This window comes from Tupaia chinensis, unplaced genomic scaffold (genome assembly GCF_000334495.1).
Source record: "Tupaia chinensis unplaced genomic scaffold, TupChi_1.0 Scaffold000063_1, whole genome shotgun sequence".
Classification (NCBI taxonomy): Eukaryota; Metazoa; Chordata; class Mammalia; order Scandentia; family Tupaiidae; genus Tupaia; species Tupaia belangeri.
Window position 1 is genome coordinate 2898822 of NW_006159521.1, and position 18424 is coordinate 2917245.

General features: G+C 51.6%; 1 protein-coding gene across 1 annotated transcript in view; it reads right to left on the reverse strand.

Annotated features, from left to right (window-relative positions):
- TLN2 (talin 2) overlaps positions 1–18424 on the reverse strand; it is a gene marked incomplete in the record, with an annotated part of 559462 nt that overhangs the window by 36142 nt on the left and 504896 nt on the right. Inside the window, 6 exon segments of the mRNA XM_014593350.2 lie at positions 450–557; positions 5124–5309; positions 7435–7551; positions 7746–7871; positions 15555–15738; positions 16569–16735. Coding sequence (XP_014448836.1) covers positions 450–557; positions 5124–5309; positions 7435–7551; positions 7746–7871; positions 15555–15738; positions 16569–16735 — 888 coding nt within the window.

Consider the following 18424-nt stretch of genomic DNA (forward strand, 5'->3'; position numbering starts at 1 on the left):
GGCGTCAACTTGTAGCACTGCTTTAGTCCTCTCTTTCTGTCACGGAGGCTGACATGGCTCTGTCAGAAGACTTCCATGTCCTCACAGACGCTCTGGGTCTTCCCAATGGGACTTCCTGACACTGCCTGCCCACCTATATTGCCCCCCGGCTCCCCCTACACACTCCTTTTCCTCCTCTTACAGGCTAGTCTCGCCTCTGGTTCAAGAGAGAACCAGGCTCTCCTGGACTCGGTGCAATCCACTCCAGTGTTCACTTTCAGCTCAGTGTGCTGGGTCCATGTGATGTGCAAGATTCTTCAGCTCAGTTCAACCCTGGCCCCACAGTGGTGCTTAGAAAACGCTCTGAGAAGATTTTCTGAGGGCGGGATGGTCTGCATTGGATCAGCCAGGGAGGGCTGGAGTGCCATGCAGCTATGTCCCAGCCTGCCCCATCTCACGCCCCTGCTCACCATCAAGACATGCTCCAGAAGGTCCAGGTAACCAAGGGTGCACTCCGTCCCATACCGCAAGGCTCTGGTTCGCACCTCCTCGCTGACATCAGGGTGGAAGGAAGCTTGCTGGGAGGAGAAATGAATACTGTTAACTTAAGGGACAGGAGCCAGCTGAGTCACCTCCCTGTACCCAAAGCAGGAGTGAGGTACCCCTGTGACCTCCCCAACTCTCTGGAAAGATGGGTATGCCTCTTCCATGTTCTCTGGCCACCCTCTCCTGTCCCCACAGCAGATTCTCTGACACAGGCTGTGCATTGCCTTTGTTCATGTCCTGGAGCCAGAGGAGATAAATCACTGAATTTGGCCCCTCATGCATCATTCTCATCCCACTTTTTTTTTTTTAAATGCAAAAAATTCCACATGCAATAAAAAGTCCAGGAAAGATGCATGCTTAGGGCTTATGGTAGGAGACATACTGACCCAGGGTCAGCCTGGCCTCCCTTCAGCAACCTGAGGAGTCCTGGAGGCCCCTCTCTGTTCACAGGCTCATTAACCCAGGTTCTAACCCCTTGGCCTGACCATGCTGCTGTCACAATGAGGTCCCCATGACCAGGACCCTTTAGCTCCTGGGAAATTTCAGGAAACCAAGCTCAATAGCAAGCTCTCCAGTACCCTCAGAGGCACCATAAATGACTCACCTTACATTATACAAATGTTAAGATAAGCAAACCCCGCCACATGGTTAACACTGCATCTTAGCACTCCTTCTTACACTTGAGATCTGTCACCTGAGTGATTTGTGATACATCATTTCAGATGGCATACCCATTAGCCGGGTTGTCAGGTCAAATACTCAACACCCAATTAAACTTAAATTTTAGATAAACAATGGAAAGGTTTTTTTGTTTTTTAGCACAAGTATGGGACACACCCTACTTTTTATTTGCTAAAACTGGCAACCCACTTAGACATTCCCCCTTCTATAGCATCACTCTGGAAAAAGCTTGAGGGGCTTACAGAAATACATATGCCAGAACGCTACAAATCACAAACCAGGACAAACACAAATAACAGGGTAGGATAAAAGGTCAAGGCTGAAGGGAGATACTGTCAGACTCCACGTTTTCCACTCAAGCCCCTCTCCATAAGAACGGGGGCGCAGGTAGGAATACCTAGAGGCTCTCCCCTAACCTATTCTCCACCTCTGGAAGGAGCGATCAGGGTTGTGCTGTTGAGGAGCCAGGTGTCACTCATCCGAGGAACCGGGAGCTGTGAGCCATGTCCTCAGCACTATCACCCTCTGTCCTTGTTCCCTTGTGCTCCAGCTGTGAGGTACAGAGCCCGCGTCTGTTTGATAGCATATCACCGTGGGAAGACACGCGTTGTGACAGTACTCAGTGTCACTTCAGGCAGATTACACACAAGGCCCTTACTTGGGGTTCTGGGACAGGTGAGGTTTAGCTGCTCTTGTTCACTGCTGGTGGTGTTCACTGCTCTGTAACTTGGAAGAACACTTCGGAATCTTACAATTATTTACATGTTATACCATTTGACCCACTAATTCTACTTCTGGAAGTCAAAGAGTAATCTAAAGCACAGAGAATACAGATGTGCCCAAAGATGTTTATTCCAGTAAAGGTCATGATAAAAACAAACAAAAGGTGCAGGCAACCTAAATATCTGATAATAGGGAAAGGTAACACTATTGGTTAACTGCATTAAAAAGCAGGTGATATAATGGTTATGTTGCTGGGCTCTCTCATGGCTGACCATGGTTCAAGTCCTGGACCTGGAGGTGTAAAACTCTCCTGGGGCACGTGTGTGTGTGTGTGTGTGTGCAAGATCCCAGGAGGAGAACGGAGGAGAATGAATTGCGGCATGGCCACCCCCTTAGGGGGTGATTTCTTGCTTTCTGTCTCTTTGTCTCTCTGGCAAGTGCATGCACCCTATAGCAAAAGTCTCTCTTAAAAACAAAAAACAAAAAACAAAGACAAGCTAGTGATAATGACTCATTGTAACACAGAAATAACCATACAATATTAACTATAACAGCAGATATAAAACTGTAACTAACATAAACATATGCATGTGAAAGTAACACCAGAAAGAAATACACACAGACTTAGCTTGGGGTTTAAGGTAGCTCAGGGTTTGCCTCTGCCTGAGGTATTAGTGTAACCCCTTTCTGATGAGAAAAGTTGGTATCTGACTTACTGTATCCATCTCCACCTTGGCTCTGGCTACCCTGCTCAGCCTCAAAGGCAATGCCCAGATAGGGCAAGTTGGCCCTTCTGCTTGGCATAGAAGGCTTCCTTCTTGCTCCACTGCCCTGCATCTGTGTCTAACTGACTGCCCCTACACCCTTTCTGGCACGCTGCCTTATTTCCCTCCTCCAGAGGATGATAGATACATGAGACTAAGGGAAAGTAATGCTACTCAGCTCGCTAAGTAAGTTTCAGCCTAACAGGAGTCTCCCTCAGGGCTCAGCAGTGACACGTGTGGTTAAGACTGGTTATGGTGAATAAAGGCTGTTATTTTGCCCTGCAAAGCTAAGACCGTTGCTCCAGAGGGGTGCTGAGGCTGGACAAGCAAAATACACTCTTCTGCTTGACCTCCTCTGCAAACAAGGGAGCTCTTGTTAACAGACAAAAACCTGAGCTGCATTTCACTTCCACCTGAATTACGGTTGTTGTTGTTTTCTGCTTTGTTTTAATTTTCTCAGTCCATAACTGTAACAGAGACCAAAGTACCTCCCACTCATCAACCACAGCACCTTAAGTACTGTGGCGGGAGGTCTCCGGCAGCAGAAGGAGACTGGCCATGGAATCAGAAGAGCTGGTTTTAGGTTCTGGTTCTAAAAATAAACAGCTGTGTGAGCTTGGTCCCGCTATTTGAGTCCCTTGTTTTGTTACCTACAAATTGGGATAACTACTCTTGCTTTTCTCATCTAGGATCAGGCAACATCCTACATGAGAGCCCTTCCAAAACCGTGAGGTTCTTGCTGTGTGCGTGCACCTTGATACAGTCAGGCCACGCTGCCAGGCGAATACCACTCTCTGATGGAGACCGCAGTCCTTTCAGAAGCTTTCACTTTGGGTGGCCACAATCCACTGAGTGCACTGAAATGGTAAATCCTTGTGGCCTAAGGAGAGAGTCCAACCCCCGACCTACCACCCATGGTCCTTTAGGAACTGACCCTCCTTCCTCTCCACCTCGGTGTTCCTAGCCCACCCTGACTGCACCCTCCACCGTGGTCAGGAGACCATACCTGTGGGGCCGTCTCCCATGCCAGATCACTGCACACACATTCCTTGACCTGACTGCCTCCTCCTATTTACACTTACCTCCAAATTATCCTACCCTTTCTTTTTAAAAAAGAATTATTTTATTTGACTTTATTTATTTAAAGTTGATCAAATAGGGAGAGAGTGAGAAAGTGAGAAAGCAATCCGCCAGGTCTAGGACTTGAACTGTAGTCAACCGTGTGGAAGTCCAGTGCTCTTAACCACCACGCCACCTGCTGGTCCCCATACTATCCTTTTTGAGGAACCTCCAAGAAGCAGAGTTGGAGCCCTGCAGCTGCAGCTCCAAGAGAACTCACTTCACCACAAGCAATGGCTCTGTGCCCTCAGTCCCCAGGCTGTAATAGCTGGCTTTTGACATCTTTTCCTTTTTGTTTAGTTTCTACTATAGGGAACATGCACTCAGCGGAGAGAGACAGAGAGCAAGAGAGAGAGAGAGAGAGAGAAATCATCCCCCCAGGGGAAATGACCACATTGTAATCCCTTCTCCTCTCTTCCATTCTCTTTTCAAGATTTTGGGCACACACACATGCCCAGTATGATTTTCCAGCCACTGGTTCCAGGACTCGAACCACACTGTCGGCCATCTGGGATCCAGTCACCTTAACCTCCATGCCACCTGCTGGCCCCTGGTTTTTGACTTCCATGACCAATCCCCACCCTCACTCATTATGGCAGAGAGATCATCTATTACTTGGTGGGTAGAAGTCAGACTTCTTCAGGCAAGGCTGCCCCTGAAAGGGTGAAGGTCTGGGGTGGGAGTGCTCAGAGAAACGTGGGGGCTCTTATGGTTCCTTCTTAACAGACACCAAATAAAATGAAGGTCCCAGGGCCCGAGTCTCCACGGCTCCCTTGCCATGCACGGGCTCAGGGCAATAGCTCTGGTTATCTACCCATGGACCAGCTGACTTTCTCCAGGTTGCCTGACACAGGCAGCAAAATGGACGCTCCCCAATTCTGCCATGCTCCTCCAACTTACTGTCTCACCCAGTGAGGGCAATGCCTCTCATGGTGCAAAATGGCCAACCCAAGAGGCAGGGGAGGTTCAGGCAGAAGAAGGAACGTAGGTTTCATCTGGAGTTCCTGGAAGAACTGTCACAGTCCCCATTTACTACCCTCCATGGGCTCCACTGCATTCTCTGTGAGAAGGTGTCCAGCCTGCTCAGGAAGAGCTGAGGAGACATGGGAGCACCCGTCAGCTGGGCAGACTCCAGCCCCTCTCAGGCATGGAATGACCCAGAGTCATCTCCCACAGGCTGACACACGTGTCCTTAGCCCGTGAATTAGGACACAGACTATGGTATCACCCCACCCCTTATCCAGGCTGCACCAGACAACTCAGCCATGACAGAGGACTACCTTAGCCACCCAGCGAGGCCAAGGCCTTTACCTTGCACGCGGTCAACATATCTGACACGGCTTTCCGGCTCAGATTGGCGGTAGCGATCACGTCCTCCTGTCTGCATGAGTTCCCGGCTGCCACAGCTTTGGCTGTTGCCATGGTGATGCCTTTTGTCATCCTGATCGACTCTTCAGGTGATGATGTCTTTTCAGGTACGTCTTTTGACTGGAACACCTGAGAATCAGAAACAGGAGAGGTAAAAAAAGGTAAAAGGAACTGAGAATAAGAATCAATTCTTCTTCAACCAGGCTGTCACCCAGGGTCTGAAAACCCAAACCCGCAATGGGAAGAAACTGTCAAATGGCAGGAAATTAGACATTTAATATGAGTTCAGTAATATCCTCTGGCTTTCAAGATCGCAGCAAGGACAAAGCTGCCACGCCTACACTTGGCGCTCGCAGGCACGATACGGCGAGGCGGACATAGCTGCAGCACTTCCCCGTCCGTCCTCAGAGCCGACACTCAGAGTCTGTACATGGCCTAGCCGAGGGAAGGGTACTGTGTGGCTTCCTAGTTCCCTTCCCTCAGCTCTGCCGGTGCTTCAGCAGTTTTCAGAAATCCTGCCTTCCTGGTGCTGGGTTCAGGGCAGGGCTGACCTGGATGTAGCAAATGGGACTCACCTTCCCGTCTAGGGGTGTGAGGTTGGGGGAACGAGGCAACAGCTCCTTCTATTCTTAGCCCGTCTTATAAATATAACCTCATAATTGTGCAGAGGTGTTCATGTCAAGTGCACCATGGTGACACTGTGAATTATTCAACACACACCCTTGTAGAGAGGCTGAAATCCATTCATCGTGGTAAATGAATATCCCACTTGGAAGTTCCACCTGTCAGTCAGCTTGGTTGCTCATGTCCTCAGCCCACCTAGCTTGTCCTCTGACATGAATGACTCGTGCCTGGGGCCCTGCGTATGCAATGTGCATCTGTCCCCGCACATGATGGCCTCATCCTCATCGGGCTGTCCTGTCTTCAGCTCTACATAACCTTATTTTAGCAGGGAAGGCTTCTCTGAGGCAGAATGGAGGGCCCAGCCAGCATCCCTGCCATGTCAATCAGTGTCAAATATCACCCCCCTCCCCAAATGGGCAGCTATAGCTCAGCAGCCCAGGACCCCAAGTCCAGGTCCTGAATGCACAGTGGAATGAAAGGCCTATGTGCAGAGGCCTCCATGCTAACGTGGCCCTCCTGGCACACGCTCTACAGGACCACACGATCTGGGAGAACTCAAAATCACAGGAGAAACCCAGAATACCCACGTGGCTGTCATTTCCCAGGACAGCTCTAGGTCCTTTCTTCCACTGCCACCATTAGGCCCACCAATAGCATTCAGAACCCGAGTCCAGACTTTGGGTAGGAAACACCCAGCAAAGGCCAGGCAGCCGTGTTCAAGGGCACTCACCGCCTCTGAATCACTCTCCGTCTCCTAGTTTCCCCTTTCAACCGTGAACTAAGGATTGCATTCACAAAGGTTGGATTCATTCAAGACAGAACCAAAGAACCCAAGGTCCTGTCCCCAGAACTCAGGGGTACTAATTTATAGTGGGACCCTTTAAAGACACAGAAGTGGCAGCAAAGACAGGTTCTCTCTCTCTGTCCTCCTTAAAAAATACTGAATCTCTGATTAGACCTCTAAAGGAGATCTCGGTTTAAAACCACTCATTCCCAGCACATTTCTATCTGCAGAAATACTGGGTGATGCTGGAACACAGAAGCAAAGAACCGGGCTGGTCGCTAACTGAGATCGCGTCCCATGGATGGAAGAAGCTGGATCTTAGAGGCTCGTGTCTCAGGAAAAGGCGTCCAGGTTTTCCTCTAGTGGCGAACTTCAGATTTCATTCCTCACGTGTGCGGCAGTGTGAGCTGTTGCCAATAGCAACATAAACCAAGAGAGGCTATACTTTACGTGCACAACTTACACTCAAGGCCAGCACAAACAGCCACCCTGCCTTTCCGTCCTGGGAATCTCCTGTCTTGCTTTGGTTTCATGATGTAATTTTAGAGGACTGAAATGTCTGGGAATCTCCTGTCTTGCTTTGGTTTCATGCTGTAATTTTAGTTGACTGAAATGCGAACAGTCCCGATGCATTTCAGTTAAATCTTCAATTACAATTACGAATTGATCCTAGCCAAACTCAGTGACATTGAGGGTCTCGATATACGAAGCTCCTGCAGGCAGGTGAGTGGCCCTCCCTAGTTCAGGTATTCTCGGTAAAACCTCTTAATGCAAAATGAGAAGCTGACTGGGGTCAGCCGTTGGACGGACACTGGTCCCCAAGGGAGAAGACTGCCGACTCCTTACCGTGAGCTCCTGCTTTATGTACTCGATCGTGGCTTCAAGCGCCCTTGTGCCCCTCGTGGCCTCGTCCTCCACTGCCTTCACAGTCTTGAGGAGAGAGGTGACATTGGTCACCATCACCTGCATGGAAGACAGAAAACGGACAGTGCACTGCCTGAGATCCAGCCCCTGATCCTTTGAGTTTTAGACCAAACGCCCTGGGAAAAGACACTTCTCTCCTCCTTAATGAGAAACGAGCTCGGAGGCCTGCTTCCCCAGTGTTCTCACATGCGCCTCTCTCCCAGCATGTTCCCACGCGGAAGGCCCCACGCTACCTTGGCAGCCCCCTTGAGCTGGTACATGGAAGGGTCATCGGCTGGCTTGCTGGCAGCCCCCTTGGTAGCACCAATGAGGTCAGAGAGGGCCTTGGCCACATCTTTGATGGCGTTGATCAACACCACCTGAAATAGAGCAGGCACCAGGTCACCCTATGCGGGAACGAGCAAAAGGCAGAGCAAAAGTAGCTCTAAAGCCTGCATCGCAGCCGAACCTCCTGGGAAGCCAACCTTGGAGATTCTGATACAGGAGTCTAGAGTGTACAAGGCTCCTCTATGGGCAGCTGAAGCTAAATCGGAACTGAGAACATGAGTTTAAATACGCATTGTTTAAAACCTCCCAGCTAGCAACTCTGCTGACGAGTCCTTATGATGGCAGTTAAGACACTCGCGTAGCTACACCACCCGCTCCAGAACAGGTGCCCCAAACACCAAGAGTAAAAGCCCAGCCTCACACCCAGCTGGCAAGGCCTCCCAGCAGCCCTGCCTTCCTCTCTAGCTCTGGTGCTTTGGGTTCTCTGCCTCACTCTACCCACTATGGGCACAGGGACGTTCTTGCCTCCCTGTTGGCAATCTTGCCTCATTTCTATTCAGGGCTTCCGCTCTTGCAGTCCTCTCTACCTGGGACTCAGTTCTTTCCATCATTTGAGTCTCAGCTCAAATGCCACATCTAGACCTTTCCTGACTGCCATTGAATCAGCCCATCCCCATGGACACCGGAGCGCCTTCAGAGTGCCTCGTTTCACTCACAACTTTTATCAGTACATGGAAGATTTTGATTATTCACTTATACATCATTTGCCTCCTCCCCCAACTGGGACGTAAGCTCCAGGAGGTTTGTCGGGGCGAGGTTGTGTTTCACAGTCAGGACAGGGCCTGGCACGTAGCAGGTGATACCCGTGGACTGATGAAGACCCAGGTGTGGACACGACCCATTGTCTATGTTCACTTTTCTCCTTTATCCGGGACCACAGTCCATCCTCTCAGTGTGCTGGACTTACCATCAGGAGGACCAGCCCTCGTCAGGAATGAGGTGACAGAGGGCATCGCATTCAGGTCTTCTCAGTCCAGGGGCTGTGCTAACCACACCTATTCTAACGCAATAGTAACAGCTGCCCTTTGTTGAAGGCAGCGTCCCAGGTGCTGAGCAAAGCACTCCGCACACATCGCATTTAATCCTCACCACCACCTTTCCATTCGGGAACGACGATCCTATGTCCACACTCCCAGAGCCTGGGAATGGCAGGGCTAGGATTGGGACCATGGCCAGTGTGTTCTGAAGGGCCACTGTCTTAAAGGCCACACTACATAATGCTCTCCAGTTCAACATGTGCCTCAGCATTAGCCCACCTACCACACCAAAGGCTGTGAGGACAGGCTGGGATAACAGATGTGACGCCCATCAGAGACTCTCGAGTCCCACACGGTGGCAGACACAGCAACACTTTGGTGTCCCACCCCCCTGGCCTCTCCCACCCTCTCCCAGTGCCCTCTCGCCGCAGGGCATGGGGAGCCTGAGCAAACCTTCTGAAGCCCAAGGCAGGGCTGTGACTGTGCTCCTAAGGAAGGTGGGACCTCACACTGATCCCTGAGCCACAGTGTGGAAGGAGGACCTGCAAGAGGAGACAGGCACAGCAAGCAAAATCTGCTGCCAGCATCCATGACACTGTCCCATCCCTGGTCACTTGACAACTGACCAATGAGTGGGAGTATTTTCCTAAAGGGATGCTTTGTGGTTGCTGTTGTTAGCAAGATTTCCTTAGAAGTTGGTGTTTCAGGGTATCTACACCATTTGGGAGTTCAGATCCTGTAGCAATAGCATCTGATTAAAAATGGGCCACGGACCTGAACAGACATTTCTCCAAAGAAGACACACAAATGGCCAAGAGGCATGGGAAAAGCTGCTCAACATCATTAGCCATAGAGGAAATGCAAACGAGAACCACAAGGAGACCCAACCTCACAGCCATTATCAAGTTACTACCAGCAACCAGAAAGTAAGTGTTGGCGAGGGTGCTGGGAAATCAGAGTACTGCGTGCTGCTGGTGGGAATGCAAAATGGTGAGTGCCTCGTTTCACTCACAACTTTTATCAGTACATGGAAGATTTTGATTATTCACTTATACATCATTTGCCTCCTCCCCCAACTGGGACGTAAGCTCCAGGAGGTTTGTCGGGGCGAGGTTGTGTTTCACAGTCAGGACAGGGCCTGGCACGTAGCAGGTGATACCCGTGGACTGATGAAGACCCAGGTGTGGACACGACCCATTGTCTATGTTCACTTTTCTCCTTTATCCGGGACCACAGTCCATCCTCTCAGTGTGCTGGACTTACCATCAGGAGGACCAGCCCTCGTCAGGAATGAGGTGACAGAGGGCATCGCATTCAGGTCTTCTCAGTCCAGGGGCTGTGCTAACCACACCTATTCTAACGCAATAGTAACAGCTGCCCTTTGTTGAAGGCAGCGTCCCAGGTGCTGAGCAAAGCACTCCGCACACATCGCATTTAATCCTCACCACCACCTTTCCATTCGGGAACGACGATCCTATGTCCACACTCCCAGAGCCTGGGAATGGCAGGGCTAGGATTGGGACCATGGTCAGTGTGTTCTGAAGGGCCACTGTCTTAAAGGCCACACTACATAATGCTCTCCAGTTCAACATGTGCCTCAGCATTAGCCCACCTACCACACCAAAGGCTGTGAGGACAGGCTGGGATAACAGATGTGACGCCCATCAGAGACTCTCGAGTCCCACACGGTGGCAGACACAGCAACACTTTGGTGTCCCACCCCCCTGGCCTCTCCCACCCTCTCCCAGTGCCCTCTCGCCGCAGGGCATGGGGAGCCTGAGCAAACCTTCTGAAGCCCAAGGCAGGGCTGTGACTGTGCTCCTAAGGAAGGTGGGACCTCACACTGATCCCTGAGCCACAGTGTGGAAGGAGGACCTGCAAGAGGAGACAGGCACAGCAAGCAAAATCTGCTGCCAGCATCCATGACACTGTCCCATCCCTGGTCACTTGACAACTGACCAATGAGTGGGAGTATTTTCCTAAAGGGATGCTTTGTGGTTGCTGTTGTTAGCAAGATTTCCTTAGAAGTTGGTGTTTCAGGGTATCTACACCATTTGGGAGTTCAGATCCTGTAGCAATAGCATCTGATTAAAAATGGGCCACGGACCTGAACAGACATTTCTCCAAAGAAGACACACAAATGGCCAAGAGGCATGGGAAAAGCTGCTCAACATCATTAGCCATAGAGGAAATGCAAACGAGAACCACAAGGAGACCCAACCTCACAGCCATTATCAAGTTACTACCAGCAACCAGAAAGTAAGTGTTGGCGAGGGTGCTGGGAAATCAGAGTACTGCGTGCTGCTGGTGGGAATGCAAAATGGTGCAGCCACTGCAGAGAACAGTACGGAAGTTTGTTAAAAAATGGAACTACCATCTGACCCAGCAATCCCTTTTCTAGGTATGTATGCAAAAGACTTGAAATCAAGACCTTGACAAGACAATAGCATGCCCGTGTGCATAGCAACATTACTCACAGTGGTTCCAGAGGTGGAAACAATGGGCCAGCCGGTGGCATGGTAGGTAGTGGGGCTGGATCCCACATGGTCAATTGCATGGTTCAAGACCCAGCAGCTTGAAAAACATGCCAGGTATGTGTGACTATATGCCCAAAATCCTGACAGGAGAAATGTAGGAGAAAGGATTGTGGTGTGGCCATTCCACATGGGAGTGCTTTCCCATTTCCCCCCCTCTGTGTCTCTCTCTAGTGAGTACATGTGCTCTAGTAAAATCTAAAAACTAAATAAATAAAAGGTGGTGATAACCTAAATATCCATCAGTGGATAAACGAATAACGAAAACAAAGTAAATGCACACTATGGGGTATTACTCAGTTTTAAAAAAGAAGGAAATCCTGCACTATGGGCCAGCGTGGGGGAGCCTTGAGCACATCACGCTCATGGAAATAAGTCAGTCACGGAAGGACACGCAACGCACGATACCATTTACACGAGGTGTCTGAAGGAGTCAGCTCACAGAAGCACAGAATTGTGGTTGCTACAGACAGGGCGTGGGGAAATCGGGAATTACTAATCAATGAGGGTAAACTTCCCGTTACGCAAGATGAATAAGTTCTATGCGCTGATCCTGTGGCCTGGTGATTAAGAGAGCTGGACCCCACATAGCTGATGCGGTTCGAATCTGGCTCTAGCAGCTTGAAAAACACACTGGACACGCGTGCCTGCTCCATATCCCAACAGGCTGAGAAATGCAGAAGGGGCTGCAGCATGACCACGCCCCAGGAGGGGTTGGTTTCCTCTCTTCCTTCTGTCTCTATAGTAAGTACACATACTCACTGGCAAAATTAAAAAAAAAAGAAGAGAAAATTAAAAAGAAAGATGAGTAAGTTCTAGAGAGCTGCTGTACAACAGTGTGCTGTACGCTTCCAGTCTGTATGATGACAGGGCCAGCAGGGGGTGTGGTGGCTGGGGCGCTGGACTCCCACATGGCTGACTGCGGTTTGAGTCCTGGACCTGGTGGCTCGCTTTCTCACTTTCCCTCTCTGTCTCTCTCTGGTGAGAGAGAGACATGTGCCCTGTAGCAAATTAAAAACAATTATAATAAAAAATAACAGTAATAATTATTTTTTAGAAGTCTGTATTGCATATCATCTCAGGGTAAAATAAAAAATAATGAAAGCAGGGGGTGGGAGAGATTGAATGAAAAGGCAAAAGCTGACACTGATTCAAGTTGATGGCGGTATATAGGAGTTCCTTTTCTATTTTTGTGTGTGATGCAAATTACTAAGATCCTCTTTTTTAAAGCAAAAAAAGATTTTATGGCGATTTAATACATTTCTGATTTTTGTGTGTTCAGAGAGTTAAGCCCTCCCTGGCCAATGCAGTCCTCAGGTTGAGTCAGGTAAGGAGTGTACGCTTCTGCTCCCTGGCTCCAACTCCAGGGACACATTTTCAGGCTTCTCCTTCCTCGATGGGGGTTAACACAATACAAGGCCACAGGCAGGATTTCTGTGAATGCTTCAGATTCCAGAAGGCAGTCAATCTGACTCTGATGCTATGGAGAGAAATCCAGCAGGAGGGATAAAAGAGCCACAGGAGGAATGCCTTCTCAGAGCTTGCCTCCACTGGGACACCAGGAAGGGGAGGGTCAGGCACGCAGGAACAAAGCCTGTGGTCTCCAACTAACCGGCTCGGTCTTGGTCGTCTACATGGGCATCAGTCGTCCACTGGGCACTGAATGGCAGGGGCTTGCTATCCCCTTGTGTCCAGATAACTATTAGGTCATCAGAAAACCCATGAAGCATTTTTACATAGAAAAATACAGCCTGAGTTTCTGACCACCCAATAGTTTACTAAGCATGTAAAGCAGTGAAAACGGAAGGGCTTACCATCTGATGGTGCTGGGAGCAGAGAGGACAGACAGCTTTTTTTTTTGGCGGGGGAAAGGTTTTTGCTATAGGGTGTGTGCGCTCATCACAAAGACAGAGACAGAGAGATAGAAAGCGGGGGGATGGCCAAGCGAGAAATAACCCCCCAGGGGGGATGACCATGCCGCAATCCCTTCTCCTCCATTCTCCACTCGCCATCTTGGGCACACACGCACATGCGCCCAGCGTGAGTTGAAGTCACCAGGTCCGGGACTCGAACCATGGTCGGCTACATGGGAGTTCAGCGACATAGCCATTATGCTAACTGCTGGTCCCAGGACAGAGGGCTCTTTAAGGTTTGTACCCTGGCAGTGGACAGTATCTGGGGAATGATGACCCTGGCTGGCTGTTAGTTCAGCAATAGTACCTGCTATGTGCCAGGAGCCATCTTAGGTGCCTGGCTTCTGGGATGGGTAAAGTGCCACGGCTGTCCACGAGGTCTGAGACAGGGGACCAAGAAACCGGCAGGCAATTCCAATCAAAGTGCTAAGGCCAAAGCAGAAGTCCTGGGAGCACAGAGTCCTTCCGTTTCCTTCCAGTTCCTCTCTCTCCCTCTTCAGACCCACGTGCATCTACACTGATGAGTCTGCCTCGTTAGCAGCATCTGGCTGCGGCCACCCACTCCACACAAGCAGTGGCACTAGAGCCAACAGCCAGTTCCCAGACTGTCATCCTTCCCAAGTCTCAGCTGTCTCTGATGGATTGAAATGTTTCTTCCTTTTTCCTTAATTTGCTAGTGGGCATGTGCACTCACCAGGGAGGGAGAGAGGAAGTGAGAAAGCACCCGCTAGGGTGGATGGTAACCTTGCAATCACTTCCCTATTTTTCCTTTTGGCATTTTGGGCACAGACACACAGAGCAACTTGTGTGTTTTTCATGTCAGTGGGTCTGGGACTTGAACTGTGCCTTCAACTATGTAGGATCCGATTGCTTTAACCACCATGGCACCTGCTGGTTCTCTTTCCTCTTAAAGATAACATCCCCTGATTTTCCTCCTATCAGCTGTTTCTACTGGGAAGAATTCTCAACCCGAAACCCCTTAGGTATCCCCTGAACCTGGACCTCAGTGCTGGCTTCCTCAGGGCTCTGCCCTCCCCTCTCCTTCTCTACCCAGACTTCTCTCCTGTGGCTGCAGGCACCATCTGTCTGACCAGAATCCCTGAATCCACATCCCCACATCTGGGCAGCCTCCCACCTACTTGCTAGTTCTGCAGTAGAAGCCAGCTTTAGCCAGAGGGCATCCATCTTGTTAATCAAAGTAGTTTTTCTCTCAGCCTGACCCTATCTTCAAGATTTCTTGTAGGAACTCCCAAGAGATGAATGGTCAACCAGAAGCTTGAAGCAATGAGGGACATTCCGCCCCAGGGAACTGGAACTCCTGTTCTGAAGATGAATTACTTGATCGTTCCCTCCAGCTGAAATGTAACCTGACCTGTGCTTTCCTACGTTTAGTTCTTAGCTGTGCCTCTCCCTGTACAGAAGATACTTTTACAGCTCTTCCTGAGGTGGCCACACTGTAATGGATTCTCTTCTCCTCTCTCACCGCCATCTTGGCCTGGCTGTGTTTGGCTGAATGGCGAAGGGTTGGACCTGCTTAGGGGACACAGGGTCCCTTGACTGGCAAGAGTTCTAGCTGCATGCTTCTCTGGCACGTCCAATTCAACACGTCCCAGACTGAACTGGTATCAGCTCTCCCCACATCCCCAAGCCAGTTCTCCCCCAGGGAGCTCCACCTCTGTGCTTGGAGCCACACCCCCAGCTGCTCCTGACACACAGCAGTCCTTGACTCCTCCCTCCCCAGGGAGCTCCATGCCACATCCCCAGCTGCTCCAGACACACAGCAGTCCTTGACTCCTCCCTCCCCAGGGAGCTACACCTCTGTGCTTGGAGCCACACCCCCAGCTGCTCCTGACACACAGCAGTCCTTGACTCCTCCCTCCCCAGGGAGCTCCACTTCTGTGCTTAGAGCCACACCCCCAGCTGCTCCAGACACACAGCAGTCCTTGACTCCTCCCTCCCCAGGGAGCTCCACTTCTGTGCTTAGAGCCACACCCCCAGCTGCTCCTGACACACAGCAGTCCTTGACTCCTCCCTCTCCCAGCACCCAATGCCTATAGTCATTCACTGGCCTGGCCCAGTCCTCCTTCCAGATGCCTCTCAGATGTGCTGGCTCATTTCCACACCCAAGGCCACATCACAGTCCATACTTCCTACCAGCTCTCCAAACCAGATACGCTCACCGCACACTGTTTACTTCAAAGGTCCCCATTTTGCATCAGGCCTCTTTGTAGGCCTGGTGAACCAGGTCCATGGGAATATGAGGTGTACATACTGCCAGGCCCCGTCAGTACCTGGGTCTCGGGGTCGTCAGAGCCCAAGCTGGCTGCCCCCAGCTTGACCACCTCGGCCAGCTGGGTGATGGTGGCGGCTGAGGACTGGGCCGCCTGGGCCAGCTTGTCTGGAGTGGACGCAGCCCCCGACACGAGCAGCTTTGTGTCTTCGACCAAGGCCTTGGCTGTCTTCAGGATGTTCTCTCTGAGGAGAGAGAGGACAGGGGGCAGAGCCCAGTTACCACGGCTAGGAAGACATCTTTCCTGGGGGACTGATGATAGGGCCTTCGGAAGGGGCGGGGCATTCCACTTCCCTTATCAATGAGGGCTCTCATCTTCCACAAAGGCAAAACTGGGACTGGAAGAGGAGCATCAACCAGAGCCGCGGAGTTTAGTGTGAAACGTCAATGCAGGATTCGGACTCCCCTGTCTGGCTCCCTTTCTCCACCTTGCAAGTCCATGAAGGGTCAGCTTCTCTTCCGGGGCTCCCCCATCTTTAAAACACCTCATGCTACCCCGGGCTGTGAGGACATGTGGGTTGGGGCACCTCATCCTGGAATCAGAACCTGAGAGCTGGGCTCTGGAAGGGAGGACAGGGAACTGCGAATCTGCCTGGCATAGCCCTTAGATTGAAGAGAGAGAAGAAAGGCGCTGGATGTGTGGTGAGGATTTGGGGGTCTCTGGCAGCAAATACAGAGCATCCCCCTAACCCTAGCTTTTGAGTCACATCCTTGGTGCATGGTCAGGGCTCCCAGTCCTGCTGGGCAGTCAGAGGAAAAGCTGCCCTGTGCCGCAACAGGCTGGTCTCAGTGCTGTCAAAGGCAAAGCCCAAACTCGACTGCATCCACACCCAAACTCGACTGCGTCCACACCCGGCACAGGGGTTCCTTTTCGTCATGTGCCTCATTTTCCCACTTAAGCATCCTATGGAGATCAACATGGATAACCACACTTCTGGCCCCTGGGCAGCGTCTCCGAAGTCGGTCATGAGTCGGGGCAGGCAGCCTGAAGCGCTCTGGACCGGGGCCTCTGTACCTGTGGTCCGCGAAGGTCTCGCTGTTTTCTGCGTTCAGCGTCCCTGCTGTCGCAAACATGATGGTGGTGTCCAGGTCAGCAATGATCCCCGACACGGCGGTGGCGGCCGTGATGCATGCCTGGGTCCCCTTGTTCCCAGCCTGCAGAGCCGAGAGCACCAAAGACACCTGCGGGCAGAGAGAGAGAGAGTGAGGGGAGCCAGGAAACGGAGAATATCGGGAAACGGAGAATATCTGGCCCCAAAGTACGGACACTGAAAACGCGGAACTGCGCTCCTGGGAGCTGATTCGGCTGCGTAAAGGTTAATGGGTCAACGGCTTCCTCACTCACTGGATATCTGACTCTGGGGCAGCTGTATCTCCCTAAGCCTCGGTTTCCTCGTCTGTGAAATGGGGCTATTCCTTCTTGCCCATCAGGGCTACTCAGAGTAAGTAGGGGGAAAAGGTACGTGAAGTGCTTAGGAAGGCCCGGGAAGGCCCGTGGCATGTGGTAAGGGTCCAACACAGGCAGATGCTATTTTTTAATCGCTATGTTTCTGAAAACACAGGAGGGGCAAAAGATCAGGCTCCAGTGAAGGGTGTGGCAGCTTCCAACCCTTTATCGGGCTTTGCTAGGAACAGGCCGGCACTAACATTCATCTCCTTCACCTGGCTGCTGCAGGGCTGGGGATTCTCCAGAGTAGATTTCGGAGGGGCTGGAGTCCAGATAGGTCCATGCATGCAGCCACTCTACCCCTAACACTCCCACAAGCCACCACCCAGCCCTGATGGCAAATCCAGTGACCCGAGGGGCCAGCAGATTGGCTAGGGTTCGCTCCAGTGTGTTCCTGTCAGAAAGCCCGTGCTGCTACCTCTGCTACCGCCACCATACCTTCACTGTCTGTCCCCAGTGAACGATCGCGATAACCCAGCCACGCTATACCCTGCTCACAATTCTCCCCTAGCTTTGGAGAGGAGCTGAACTCTTTTTTTTTTTTTCTCTCTGCTAGGTTTTTGCCATAGGTCACGCTTGCTGGGGGAGAGGGGAGTGGTGAGAAATCACCTCCTGGGGGCGGGGGGTGGCCACACCACAATCCCTTCTCCTCCATTTTCCTCCCAGGTTTTTGGGCACACATGTACCTGGTGTGATTTTCAAGGTGCTGGATCCAGGACTCGAACTGTAGCCAGCCACGTGGGATCCAGCACTTAACCACCACACCACCGGCTGGCCCTGGAGCCGAGCTTCTTTTACAGCCCCATGTCAACTTCCTGCCTCTCACAGCACCTAGCTCCTTACCTCCCCAAACGTTCCCTCCAGCAGGTGTTTATTGAGCATCTACCAGTCACAGATGAAAGAGCTTGTGGTCGGGGGGGGGGGGATGCACTCCACACACACTCCAGGATATGCAGGAAAGACAGACGTGCCAGGTGGAGATGGGAGGGCAAGAGACGAGAGGGCAGGGGCAGGTGGCAAGAAGAGCCAAAACGGCTGGGAGCCAAGGATGAGCCCCGCCCCACCCTGGGTCCTTCTCCAGTGCCCTAAATCAGAGATGGTCTGCCGTGAAACGTAGGCGGCTGAGGCCAGTTCAGGAAGACTGTGCAGCTTGCTCCCCTCTTCCCCCGTTTCTCCTCTCCCTGGTGCTACCGCTGCAGGGCGTGGTGTGGGGAGCTTGGCAAGAGCCACCTCCGTAACAAGGAAGGGCTTTGAAGGAGGGCAAATGCCTTCCTGGAGCTGAGAGATTTATTTCCCATCCTGCGGAGCCCAGGGAGCCCGGGACAGTCCCGTGGGCCGCAGAGAAGAGCAGATTGCGGCTAGGCCTGGGTGAGGGCCCTGCGCAGGCTGGCCTCTGTGGCAGAGCTTCCAGCTGGGTTCCTTGC